A 14,744-nucleotide genomic window follows, 5' to 3' on the forward strand; every position below is an offset into this window, starting at 1 on the left:
ACCCTATGATTACCTCCCTCCCTCCACTCGTCCTTAGCCTTCTGCTTCACTCCACCACTTTGGATCCTCATATACGTTCTACAATAATGGTCTTATACTGTATTTGTCCTTATGGGACTTAGTTCACTTAGCATAATGCTGTCCAGTCCTTCCCAAGTTAGGTAGTAATTCACAAAATCATTGCTCCTGCTTGCTGCATAGTATTCCGTTGTGTGAATGTACCATAATTTCTCAATCCATTCAATTGTAGCTGTGCATTTGGACTGTTTCCACATCCTTGTGATGGTGAATAATACTGCTATGAACATTGGTGTACAAGTCTCTGTTTGTGCCTCAGTTCTAAGTTCCTTGGGATATATTCCAAGCAGTGGAATAGCTGGGTCATATGGAATTTCTGTGTTCAGCTTTTTGAAGAAACGTCAAACTGCCTTCCAGAGTGGTTGTACCATTTTACAATACCACCAACATAAGAGTTCTATCTCTCCACATCCTCTCCAACATTTATTACTTGTTGTCCTGTTAAATTTTGCCACTGTTACTGGAGTGAGATGGTATCCCATTGTGGTTTTGATTTCCATCTCTCTTATTGACAGTAATTTGGAGCATTTCTTTGTGTCTGTTGGCCATCTGAATATCTTCCTCTGTGAAAAGTCTCTTGTCCATTATTAGTCTTTTTCTTGTGGAGACCCTGTAAAATTCTGTCAACTTTTGATATGAGACCCTTGTCTGAAATGGTATTGCCAAGTGGTTTTTTCCCAATCAGTAGAGTTTTGGTTTTTTCCCACTCTCTTGGAAAAAATTTTTGATACACACAAGGATTTAATTTTTAGTAAGTCACATTCATCAGTTTTATCTTCTCCAGATTGTACATTCCTTGCTGTGTTTGGTGGTCACTTTATACCATGAACTAGGCCATCTGCACTTGATCCCAGTTTGTATAAACTTTATAGCTTTGGGCTTCACTCACAGGTCTCTGATCCACCATAAGTTTATTTTTGTGTATGGTGTGAGATGTGGATCCTGCTTCAACTTTACACAGATAGCAGTGCAATTTTGCCAGCACCATTTGTTCATACAGGGAAGTTTTCATCAAATAAAATAGGTTTTATTTCCTTGTTGAACATCAGTTGACCATAGATAGATAAGTCCATCTCTGAGCTCTCAAATCTGTTCCTTTGGTCTCTGTGCCTGTCGTTATACCAGTACCATGTTGTTTTGGTTACTACCACTGTGTAGTAGGTTTTGAGATCAGGGAGTGCTATGCCAACCACTTCATTTTTGTCTTTTAGTAGTGCTTTGCTTATTCAGGGTCTCCTTTCCTCTCCAAATAAACTTGACAATTTCCTTCTTATTTCAACAGTCATACTGCTAAAAGGCCTTTAGATGTTCTTTCTCCTCTGTTGTGTACCATTGATTCAAAACCAAGCCATCACTGATCCTCCAGGGGGTTTTCAGAGGCAGTTAATTATACTGGAGGAGAGTGTCCATCCTTCTCCCGTGGAGCAGCTGATGGATTCGAACCAAGTACCTTTGGGTTGGCAATGCAATTTTTAACACTAAGCCACTAAAGCTCCCTGTGTGCATTTCTCCAATTTTATAGATATATAATTATATATTTCTCCAATTTTATACACACGCACACATGTAATTTATTTCTTTTATTGTTATTGGGACTATACACAGCAGAATATAATCACTTCAACACTTTCCAAATTTATAACTCAGTGGCATTGATCATAATTAGGCCATATAACCATCCTTACCTTCCTTTTCCTAATTATTTCCTCCTCATTAACATAACCTTATTGGATCCTGATTTTCCTTTCTAATCTTTCTAATTGTTCTTTTCCATTTGATACAGTTTGATACTTCTTAAACAATCACATTGCTCAAGGTGAACATTCTTGATCTAGTCATCATTTTTGCAATGATTTTTCATATGGTTTGGCTATAGGAAAAGGGACAAAACTAAGGAAATGCCTTCCTTAGAACATAAATCCCTATGTGATCATGCCTCTCACTGCCATTTTTGCTATTAAATCATAGATTTTTGGACCAGTCCAGCCCATACTGAAATTCAAAAACATTGAAGAAGTGATAAAAAGAGCAAATAGCACTGAATACGGACTTACAGCAGCTGTGTTCACCAAGAATCTTGATAAGGCATTGAAGCTGGCATCGGCATTGGAATCTGGAACGGTCTGGTTAGTAATTTGTCTTATCAGCCCTCCTAAGTTGCTTACCAAGTGAGCTTCATGACTTGTCCACAGACAAGTCCTGTTCCCATATTGTGAATCAAGGATGGTTCTTGGTGCGTGTTTCAGTTCTCATGACTCCAAGACCCTCAAGAGATCCATTTTACAGATCCAAACTGGGGACACCAGGAGAGGACAGGTTTGCCCAGGGTTATACAGCTCTTATGTGTTGGCATTAGCATCTGCCTCTAGGGCCCTTGCCCTTATGCTGTACTTCCCTTAAACTTTATCCCTCTGGCTTGAGTTTTGCTTCTGAGTACAAAAGCAAGGAATGATCATCTGCAAAGTACAGATGATAGTTCTAGAAGATTTTATGTTATTATTCCTGTTTTAAAGATTAATAGATTGAGGCTCAGAGAGATTAGGTGATAAACCAAGAGTCAGACAGTCAGGAAGCAGGAGAATTTAGAGGTCACATCTATCTGATTTCTAAACTGCCATTCTTCTATCCCATCCTTTCTCAAGTTTGTCCATTTTCATTCTCTCACTTGTTCTCCTTATCATTTCATCAAAAAGCTCTATGCTGTTATGCTGACTGGACTAACTCAGTCTTATAAGGACAAATAGTGCACAAGACCATTATTGTAAAAATAGAAGGATAACTAGTAAAATGTGTATGGGGACAGAGGGGTAAGGTGGGCAGGCTGGGAATCTAGAGTCACATAATTTGATGGGTGGAGGGAGAGGGTAAAGGAGATGTGAAAGATCCAGTAGGCATCTGGAAAGATGAGGTAATGGTGAGCATAGTTCAATGGCCATTAATTTTATAAAACAATGCACGGGAATGATTGTATGAAACACAATGTGAGAGAAGGATTGTGTGAAACACGATGCATACAAACTTTGTGTACAAACCAATATAAAATAAAATTTTTTAGAAAGCTCTATGTTTAGACATATTCAAGCATTAGTTTCTTAGGGAAAGAATGTCAAGGCAGAAGTTGAAATCACTGAAAAATCACTGAATTCAGTGACTGAATTACTGAAAGTTTTCCAGAAGGCCATTAGGTGGGCAATTCTCTGAAGCTGACTTCCACTGAACACCCATGTGTCTCTTCTAGGTATAATGAGCATCTTTAATTCTTTCTCTAGGATCAACTGCTACAATGCCATCTATGCACAGGCTCCCTTTGGTGGCTTTAAAATGTCGGGGAATGGCAGAGAACTGTAAGTGTCACGCTCATAAATGATGGCCTGGATTGGCATGGTGCTGACTGCTGTTTCTTGGTCTGGAGCAGCAGTGCCATGGAGGCTGGGGGTCCCTTCCCTCTGGGCTGAGCCCCTTCTTGTCTCTTTCTTTCTTCTTCCCACTCTGACCTTCTGGCTTCAGAATGAGTGTGCAGCCTTAGCTCTCTTAGCCTCTTAATATCTATCACACTTGGCACGTCTGGTAAATGTGTCCATTGGTGCCCCCTATTCCCATCCATGGTTTCTTCTTCAGCAAACTTGGATAGATTCTTGGGCATGAAGACCCTGTGTCATGTTTCTGTTTGAATCTGGGGGCCTCTACTCTGTTACCTGTTCACACCCTCCTTCCCAGTGGAGACATGAGAGCTAGGCTGGGGTCCCCTGAGTCTCCGCCTTCAAACAGCAGTGCTGACACCCACCAGTGCTGTTTCGCACAGTCTGTGCCAGCCCCTGACCAGCTCTCTACACATGCTGACACGTGCCACTCGTGTGTGAGAGGGTGCTTGGTTATCCAGTACCACAGTAACAAAGGTCATTCAGATGGATGGCTTTAACACAGCTCTCTTAACATTTACTTACTCACAGCTGACCTTCTAACAGGTTTCCAAGGCAGGATGTTGTGTGGGAGAAAACTGTCCATCCTTTTCCCTTAGGAGCTGCTGGTGGATTTGAACTTTACAGCTCAGAAGTCTGAATTCCAAGTGCCAGCTGTAGGGGCAGCTCTCTATCTGTAGCATCTGTAGGCCAAATGTCCCTTGGCAGGCTCTACACACCTCTGCTTCCCTACTTTCCAAGTACACCTGGCACAGTGAGCCCAGAAGGATGCACTCAGCTCCTGGTGACTGAGCCCCCCCACCCCCGATTCTCAGCTCGCATTCCTCTTTTTTTGTCTTCCGGGCCGCACCTTAGGCAAACTTGCATTGCTGGAATGTGCTTGAGCAATATTGCTTCTGCCTTCTTGCCATCTTGTAACTATTTGGTTCATCAGATCATAAGGAAGCATTACATAGCTTCCACTTTATATCTATGTTTTGGGGAGAGAAACAGTTCAAGCCCTGCCATGTGAGTACTTATTGCTGTCCCTGTGTTCAGATGAGGGAACTTGGCTTAGGGAATCTCTGCGAGTGAGAGACAGGATTGAGCCATGGCAGCCTAGTCCTTGGGCCCACCACAGGGGACACCTTCTCAAGCCATCTGGAATGCAGCCAGCAATGCCCGCAGGCTCTATTGTCTCTGACTGACCCCTCCAGGTTGTTGCCTCACTCAGTCAATTTCTGATCGAGTCCTCAGAACAACACACAATTCTCTGTCAGAGACCAGGCACATCTTGTCCCATCCGCAGGAATTTCAGACTCAAACTGTTGAGTTATGAAGATATAAATGTATTGTTCCTAGTTCTGTTGTTGTTGTTTTTGTTGCTATGTGCTGTCGAGTTGCTTGTGACTCATAGCGACCCAACATGCAACAGCCCTAAATTCAAGGTGGAGTACAGGTCGTGCATTCTCTGAAGGCTTTGTGGGGTCCTCCTTTGTGTCTCTTCAGAGTCTGGTAACCTCGGACTTTTCTTGGCATTCTTTGACCAGCAGATGCAACATCCCATAGGTGATTTCCTTTTCTGTCTCCTCCGTCTTTCTGGAACACCAATCATTGGATTGGGCAGCACTCTACTCCAATCTCTTCAAAGGCCCTATTTCCAAAAGGTTACAGTCACAACCACAAGAAGTTAGGACTTCAACAAGTCTTTCTGCAAGGTACAACTACATCCATAACAGTCCCCCAAACAAATGCATAGAAGTTGCAACAGGGGTGTATGGAGCCCACCTATTTTTAATTTGCTATGTGGACTGCCAGGAAAACAAACAGATTCATCTTGGGGAGGATTAAACCAAGCTACTCCTTGGAGGCAAGGATTCTGGGGCTTCGTCTGACATACTGACATACTTTGGACATGTTGCCAGGAGGGACGGGTCCTTGGAGAGGGACATCATGCTTGGGAGGGTTGAGGGACAGCGCAGGAGGGGAAGACCCTCTATGAGATGGATTGATTCGGTGACTGGGGTAATCGGGATGGGTGTGTCAGAGGCGGTGCGGTTGGCGCAGGATAGAGCAGGGTTTAGGGCTGTGGTGCATAGGGTCGCTATGAGTCGGAAACGACTCGACGGCACATAACAACAACAACAACAACATGTTTTACACCAGCTTGGAAGAAGGAGTGGCATCTACTTCCATAATAGCTTGCCTCCGGAACCTGGAGAGAGGATGAAAGACACCCAAGCATCGAGGACTCTCCTTCATAGGGTCGCTATGAGTCGCCTGAGACTAGACGGCACTTAACAACAACAACAACAACATGTTTTACAAAGACTCATTATTTCCCTTTCTTAGCAGAGCCATCCTTCTCCCCCTTCCTAACACACCCTGGCAGTGCTTTTACTCATTTAGTGCACCCTTGCCTGGTACTTGGTAGCATTTGAAATAGCCCAATGTGAAACCTGTGTAATCTTGCCAATTAAAATATCTAGTCTTTGGCATATGTCTTCCCAAAGCTTTTTTATAAAGCACTGAACAGTAATTCACTAAGAGTACAGCAGCTGATGTGCTCACAGCTGTGCATCTTAGCTGTCTCGGATGAACATCTTCATGTTGCAGAGTGGTTCTTTTTGAGTACTGGAGTGCTGTGTGGTGAATCTGATGGCTCCCCCTGTCCTCGGCTACCCCACAGGCCCCAGAGCTTGCCGTGTGAGTTTCTTTTCAGCCTACTTCTTAGTGCTTTGCTTTATGCTACAATGGATAATCGTCACAGTAACAATTTACTCGCAGTGGACATGGGGAAAGTCCAGGTCTCCCTTCCTGACCCTTGGCTCCACTGTTGAGTCACTCCAGTCATTCCCTCATTTGGTAGATAGTATAGAGCACTGCTGAGGATTTATCAGTGAATAACATGTCCTCTGTCCCTGTTCCCCTAAGCGCTGATATTAGTGAGGGGTCATGGACAGTACTGTGTGCAGAGTGAATGGGACTGGGCGAGATCCAACAGTGCTTTTGCTAGGAACCTCCAGAGCCAGAGGTAGGGCAGTTCCTGTAGGCCAGGAGGGATAAGGGACTGATGGAATTAATCTTGCAGGAGTAAATTCTTACTAGATTTATTGTTTTTGTTAGGTGCTTTTGAGTCTAGCATGACTCATAGGGATCTTATGACCAAAAGATCTTAACCTTGTTCTGTCCTCCACTTCCTGACACACAAGAACCCATTGTAACAATCACCGTGTCAATCCACCTGGTTGAGGGTCTTCTCCTTTGCCGACCCTCCATGCTTCCTGACATCTTGTCCCGCACCAAGGAATAGAACTTCCTAGCAACACGTCCAAAGTATGTGAGGCAAAGCCGCATCATTCTTGTCTCCAAAGAGCACTCTGGCTACACCCTCTCTGAGACATATGTTTGCTCTCTTGGCTGAATATGGGATGCTCAGTGTTCTTCTCTAACACCACAACAACATCAATTCTTTTTCTGTCATCCCTATTCACTGTCCAGGTCTCAGATGCATAACTAGTAATTAGAAAGTCTATGGCTTGAATAAGACACACCTTAGTCCTCAAACTGACATCACTACCCCTCAATAATCTGGAAAGGTCCCTAACAGCAGATTTTCCCAGTGCAATGCATCTCCTTATTACTGACTGTTGGTGCCAAGGGTGTTATTGTAGATCCAAGCAAGATGAAGCTGTTGACAGTTTCAATCTCCTCTCCATCCATCATGACACTGCCTATTGAAACAGTGGTAAGAATCTTTGTTTTCTAGATATTGAGATGCTATCCATACTGAAGGCTGCATTCCTTGATCTTCTGCAACAAGTGCTTCAAGTCCTCCTCAGTTTCAGCAAACAAGGTTGTATCATCAGCACAACACAGGTTATTGATGATTCTCCCTCCAATCCTGATGCCACATTCCTTTTCATAGAGTCCATCTTCTCAGATAATTTGCTCAGCTTCTTGTGCCAATGGGGTGACAAATGCCATAATGTTCTATGGTGGTCAGTGTTTGGTGGAGCTTCCAGTTTAAGACAGGGTTGGAAGCAGGAGTGGTATCCATTTCCTAAACAACATGCCTCTGGAAACTCTATGAACTTTGATCAATGGTGATAGTTCTAGAAAGGCTGCAGGCCTTTTGTTCATAGGATCACTATGAGTTTGATCGACTCGGCTACAATCAACATATAGATTGAACACGTATGGAGAGAAAATATTATCCGTGACACACTCCTTTCCCAGCACCATACAGTGTTTCCCTGTTCCATTCGCACAACAGCCTCCTGATCCAGGTCTAGGTTCTACGTGAGCACAATCAAGTGCTCTGTGATTCCCATTCTTCTCAATGTCAGCCACAACGTGTCATGATCCACACAATCAAACACCTTTGCATAGGTATTCTAGTATTCTTTACTTTCAGCCAGGATCCATCTGACATCAGCAATGATATCCCTGGTGCCACAGCCTCTTCTAAATCATGCTTGAACTTCTGACAGTTCCTTATCTATGTACTATTCCAGCTGTTTTTGAATGATCTTCAGCAATATTTTGCTTGCCTGTGATATCAATGATATTATTCAATAATTTCCACATTCAGCCAGATCACCTTTCTTGGGAATGGGAACAAATTTGGACCTTTCCCAATCCATTGGCCAAACAGCCATCCTCCAAATTTCCTGGCATGGACTGGTTAGTGAATCCAAGGCTGCGTATGTTAACTGAAACAAGTCAATTGGTAGCCCATTGATTCATGGGGCCTTATTTTTTGCCAATACCTTCAGTACAGCTTCTACTTCCTCCTTCATTACCAGTGACTCCGGTCCATATAGTACGTCCTCAAATTTTTCCGTGTCAATCAATTCTTTCTGGTACAGTGACTCTGTATATTCCTTCCATCTTCTTTGCATCAGATAATCATATGGTATACTATGCAGTGAATGAAAAACAGAGGAAGAATGGTGCAGCACTCATAGTAAATAAGAGTCAATTTCAAGTTCTATCCTGAAATACAATGTTGTGAGTGATAGGATAAAATCCATATGCAAAAGAAAACCCATTAACACGACTATTATATGCTCCTACATCTAGCCAAAGAAATCATTGAAAATTTGTACCACATTTTGAAGTCTGAAATTGACCAAACATGCAGTCAGGAAGTGTTAATGATAACTGGTGAATTAATGAATGCAAAAGTAGGAAACAGTGAAGAAGGGACAGTAGTTGGAAAATATGGCCTTGGTGATAGAAATGAAGCTGGAAATGATTGCATTTTATATTTACAATGATTTATTCATTGCAAATACTTTTTCTAAAAGGCACAAAAGACAACTTTACATATGGATTTCACCTGATGGACTTCATAGGCATCAGATTGACTATATTTGTGGAAGAAATACTTGGAGAAGCTCAGTATCAGCAGTCAAAACTAGATGAGGGGCAGACTGTGGGTAAGATCATTAATTACTCATATGCCAGTTCAAATTGAGGCCAAAGAATATGAAAATAAGTCCACAGGAACCAAGATATGATCTTGAATCAATTCCATCTGAATTTCATGATCATTTTAAGAACAGGTTTGAGGCATTGAACACCAATGATAGAAGATCAGATGAGTTGTGGGATGGTATCAAGGAAATAATCCATGAAGAAAGCAAAAGGTCATTACAAACAGAGAAGAAAGAAAAAATAAAAATGGATGTTAGAAGAGACTGTAAAGAATACATGTCAAAGTGAAAGAGCTGAGCAGATGATTTAAAAAGCAGCCCAGCAGGACAAAGCAAAGTATTATAATGGAATATTCAGAGAGCTGGAATTGGAGAATAAAAGGGAAGAACTCGCTTTGCATTTTTCAAGTTGAGAGAACTAGAAAACCATTTTTTTTACCTACTAGTTACGTGCTAATTCAACATAATAATTTTGGGGTTTTTTTTTCTTTATATACCGGTTGAGAGCAAATCAACTCCAACTTGTGATGACCCAGGTGTGTCAGATCACAGCTGTATCCTGCAGGGTGATGGGAGAATCTTTAGCAGTAGACCAGCAGGCCTCTAAAAATCCCCAACCTGGAACCAGGGATTAGGATTTAACATGTCTTTTAAGGGACACAATTACATCCATGTACTTCCTTTTTATTTGTCATTTGTTGATTCTTTTTTTCATTCCATAGTTGGAAGGTTTTTTTTACTTGATCATAAGAATACTTAGATCATGTATCCTTCAACTCTGTTTTATGAGCTGGTTGGATAACTCAAAGATACTAACAATAAAATAGCAATGCTTTCTACCACTCACTTTTTACCTACCATAGCTGGTGTGATTCCACGACTTATCTCTAATTGTATAGCTTCAATAGGCTGCATGTCACCAGAGACCTTTGCAGTCATTATTTTTAACAATGCCTATTATGTATTTTTGAGGAGTTCTGCTAGGTCTATTGCACAATGTGTTGTCCTGCTAACAGAAAGTCTGACAGTTCACATCCAACAGCTGCTCCGTGGAAAAAAGATGAGAATCTTCCCTTTAAGATTTATGGGCTAGGAAATGAAGGGACTTCTACGAGCTGGGTCTTGTTTGATGGCAAGTGAGTTTTCATTTTGTCACCTTTGTTATAACTACAAGGACATGATGGAATTTGAAGTTCAGAGAAGATAAAGAACTTTCCTTCATACATAATTCATGGTTATGTCACTTGACAATGTGTCAGAATCATCTGGAAACTGTCTTAAAACAAAGCTTGCTGGACCCCTCCCATTGGGTTTCTGATTCAATAGGGGTATTCACCTTCTAGTAATGCTATAACAAATTTCCATAAAATGAACAACAACACAAATTATTTATTTTGGTAGTATAGAAACCTGGTTTAGGTTTTCAACTCAAAATTCATTTCATTGCCAATAAGTTAGATCCAGGTCATAGCTGACCTACCTTCCATCAGGTTTTCAGAGACTATAAACTACACATGACTAGACTGCCCGTCTTCCTCCGGAGAAGTAGCTGGTGGTTTCAAACTGCTCACATTTGGGTTGGTAGCACTACTCCCAACCTAGGCCTCCAGAGTTATTGAGCTAAGTGTTCAAGCTGGCTGCTTTCCTTTCTGAAGCTCTGAGGGAAAATCCATTTCTTTGCCTTTTCTAGAGAACATCTAGAGTGTGTCCATATGCTCATCTTCAAGATCAGAGTTGCATCTCTTGATAATTCTTTCCTAGTATTGCTTTTAGGGAGCTCTGGTGGCCTAGTGGCAAGAAGCTGCACAGCAATCCCAGAGGTACGTGGTTCAAATCATCCAGGAGGCTGGGCTCTATGAGAAGAAATGTGGCATCAGGACTGGTGGAAGATCTATCAACAAGCTGCGTTATGCAGATGACACAACCCTGCTTGCTGAAACTGAGGAGGACCCGAAGTGCTTGCTGCTGAGGGTCAGGGACTGCAGCCTTCAATATGGATTGAGGCTCAATGTCAAGAAGACAAAGATTCCTCACCATTGGACCAATGGCAGCATCAGGATGGATGGTGAAGAGATTGAGATTGTTCACAGCTTTAGTCTGCTTGGCTCCACAATCAATACTCTTGACACCAGCAGCCAGGAAATTAAAAATCGTATTGTGATGAGAAAGTTTGCTGTTAGGGACCTCTCTAAAGTACTCAAGAGCAACGGTGTGTCTCTGGAGACTAAGGTGCATCTGGTACAGGCCAGGTCTTTGCAATCACTTGTTATGCATCAGAGAGCTGGACAATGTCCAGGGAGGATAGAAGGAGAATTGATGCTTTTGAGCTTTGGTGTTGGAGAAGAGTGCCGAGGGTGCCCTGGACTGCTAAGAAAACAAACAGATTCATCCTGGAGAGGGTTAAACCGGTCTGCTCCTTGGAGGCAAGGATTCTGAGGCTTCGTCTGACATACTTTGGTCATGTTGTAAGGAGACACCGGTCCTTGGAGAGGGACATCATGCTTGGGAGGGTGGAGGGCAGGCACAGGAGGGGAAGGCCCTCTGGGAGATGGATTGAGTCAGTGACTGGGGTAATTGGGATGAGTGTGTCGGAGACAATGAAATTGGCACAGGACAGAGTAGAGTTTAGAGCTGTTGTACATAGGGTCGCCATGAATCACAAGTGACTTGACGACACATGACAACAGCAACAACAGCAACAGTTTTGCTTTTCTGGCCTCCCTCTTGCACATTAAGGGTGCCAGGTTACACTCAGCCCCCTCAGATGTTGAGGCTAGCCTCACTATTTTATGGTGCTGATTAGCAACCTGACTTCTGTTACCATGGTTTCCCTCTGCATGTAACTTGACATGTCTACAGCTTCAAGGAGCTAGGGCATGGATACCTTTGTTGTTGTTATGTGCCATTGAGTCGCTTGCAACTCAAAGCAACCCTATGTACAAGAGCTCTAAAGGCCGTTCTATCCTGTGCCAACCTAGCCATCTCAAACACACTCATTCCCACCACTCCAGTCACAGAATCGATCCATCTCATTGAAGGTCTTCCTCTCCTTTGCTGCCCCTCCACTCTGCCAAATATGATGTCTCCAAGGACCAGTCCCTCCTTGCAACATGCCCAAAGTAGGTCAGAAGAAGCTTCAGAATCCTTGACTCCAAGGAGCATTCTGGCTTCATCTTCTCCAGGACAAACCTGTTTGTTCTCCTAGCAATTCATGGTATATTCAACACTCTTCTCCAGCACCACAGCTCAAAGGCATCAAGTCTCTTTCTATCAACCCTATTCACTGTCCAACTCTCTGTTGCACAGCACATAATTGTGAAGACTATAGCCCAGATCAGGGGCACCTTAGCCTCCAGTCTGACGTCGTTGCTCTTCAGTACTCTTGAGAGGTCCATCACAGCTGACTTTCCCAATGCAATTTGTCTCTTGGTTTCCTGGCTACTGGTTAAAAAGAATGTTGACTGGGGAGCCAAGTAAACTAAAACTGTTAACTATCTCAATCTCTTCACCATCCATACTGATGCTACCAATTGGCCCAGTGGTGAGAATCTTTGTTTTCTTGATGTTGAGCTTCAATCCATATAAGAGGCTGCAGTTCTTGATCTTCTGCAGCAAGCGCTTCAGGTCCTCCTCTGTTTCAGCAAGCAGGGTTGTGACATCTGCATAACGCAGGTTGTTGATGATTCTTCCACCAATCCTGATGCCACATTCCTCTTTGTACAGCCCAGCATCTCAGATGATCTGTTCTGCATACAGATTGAAAAGGTATGGAGACAAAATACATTCCTGGCCAACCCCCTTCTTGATTTTGAACCATGTAGAGTCTCCTTGCTCTGTTCTTACGACTGCCTCTTGGTCCAAGTATAGGTTTCGCATTAGCACAATCAAATGTTCTGGGATTCCCATTCTTCTCAGAGTCAGCCACAGCTTGTTGTGATCCACACAGTCAAAAGCCTTTGCATAGTCAATGAAGCACAGATAGACATTCTTCTGGCATTCTTTGCTTTCTGCCAAGATCCATCTAACATTAGCTATAATATCTCTAGTACCATGACCTCTTCTAAATCCAGCCTGCATATCTGGCAGTTCTCTGTTGACCCCAGGACGCACTAGCCAGCCCGCATACTGACGACGCCATTGCCAGAAAAAGAGTTTTTGGGATTCAGGAAGGAGAGAGAGGTGGAGCTTTCCTGACCTCCACATCTATCGCAGGTATCCTGAGGCGCACTAGCCAGCCTTCACCCAGACACCATTGCCAGAAAAATTGGATACCTGTAGGGTACTGTTTTTCTGACTATCACAGTAGGTCTGGCTCAAGAATCTGCATTTCCAGTAAGTTTTCAGGGGAAGATAATGCTGGCCTGGGGCCACACCTTTACAACTGGTGGTTTAAGGGATAAGACATAGTCCATCTAATGTCTAAAGGGTCCAAAGGTGTGCAAATGACTCTCTCCATGCCACCTCTTTTCCTCAGCAAATCCCACTGCAGCGAGTTGATTCCTGCTCCTAGCAAGGTTGGGTGGCTGAGAGCTGTCCTGTGGGGTTTCTAAGACTGTAATTCTTTACAGAGGTCCAGTGCCTCATCTCTCTTCTGCTGAGTTGGGTTCACACTGCTGACCTGTTAGACAGCAGCCTGCTTCTTAGCAAAACTATGCCACCAGACCACCTTCCCTCAATAAACACACATTTTTAATGATTTATCATCGGAGCAAGTGCTGTAGAAGCATTCAGTCCATTAAAAGCCACCTCTAGGCTCTGGGAAGGAGAACTGTCCTCACGTGGTCAGTGACACTCAAGGATGGTGTCTAGAGCTTTGCAGCTTAGCGGTATTGGGGTGCTAACTCAAAGGCTTGATCTTCCTTGTGCCTGGTCTGAGTTAACCTTTGCCCTTGCTGCACTCAGCAGGCCTCCTTCCTCACTAACTGCAAGCTTTAAGGCTAGCTTTAGGTCCTTCTGGCCACATCCTTCATTAACAGCCCTGGGCTATGGCCTCTTCCATCTTCCAAGTGGCTCCAAATTTCCATCCAAAAATGATAAACACAGTGTCATTTCTGTTCCCAGCCTCCCTTCATCCCCCCATCCAGCCCTCTTTTCTTGTCTTCTGCTCTGCGCTTCCTACCCTGAGAATATACCTCTCTCTTTCTCAATCAACTTCATTCTTCAAAGAAAAACCTCTTCTGAATAGTTGGAAATAGTTGAAAAATATTGATATTTAAATTTAATTATATATCCTGTTGCTTAAACTTACCATTAATGTTATAGTCATGACTACAATATAGCCGATCATTTTGTTCTTTTACATAAATTCCACATTTCCCAATACTGTCATAATAAAGTACTAGATAGAACACCATTTGCACAGAAAGGCTAGGAAGGCACCCTTTTGAGCTTGTGTTTTCTGTGATTACAGAGGTGAATATGCCCTGAGTGAATATACAGAAGTGAAAACAGTCACAATCAAACTCGACAACAAGAACCACTGAAGTGACAACAGTTCTTTCTTCAGTTGTTAACAATTCAATGTCATGGATTCTACTTGCAGAAGGGAAAAAAAATATATTTCTGACCTTCCTGAAACACTTTCTTCTGGAAATGTATAATCTACTGGATTGAATAACCTTTCTCTCCCTTCACACTAATGCTTTATTGATCAAGCAGTGGATGTCCATATATTGTGGGTAAAACTGAAGGACTGCCTCAGCACGGGCCTTTGGCCATTTTCATTTTCCTTTTAGACCGAGTCCCAGGGGACAGCGAAGATACTCAGGGCATTGTTGAGGGGAAGTGCTGTTTGCAATGTCCAGCAGCTGCTTAAAAATGTTTTGCC

General features: G+C 42.9%; 1 protein-coding gene across 1 annotated transcript in view; it reads left to right on the top strand.

Annotated features, from left to right (window-relative positions):
* ALDH1A3 (aldehyde dehydrogenase 1 family, member A3) overlaps positions 1-14,400 on the top strand; it is a 57,718-nt gene extending 43,318 nt beyond the window's left edge. The window contains exons 11-13 of the mRNA XM_006900057.1: positions 2,047-2,204; positions 3,348-3,422; positions 14,328-14,400. Coding sequence (XP_006900119.1) covers positions 2,047-2,204; positions 3,348-3,422; positions 14,328-14,400 — 306 coding nt within the window. The remainder of the gene's footprint in view (positions 1-2,046; positions 2,205-3,347; positions 3,423-14,327) is intronic.
* The last annotated feature ends 344 nt before the right edge of the window (positions 14,401-14,744 follow it).

Source organism: Elephantulus edwardii, unplaced genomic scaffold (genome assembly GCF_000299155.1).
Source record: "Elephantulus edwardii isolate Elephantulus edwardi_28Jun2011 unplaced genomic scaffold, EleEdw1.0 scaffold00272, whole genome shotgun sequence".
Taxonomy (NCBI): Eukaryota; Metazoa; Chordata; class Mammalia; order Macroscelidea; family Macroscelididae; genus Elephantulus; species Elephantulus edwardii.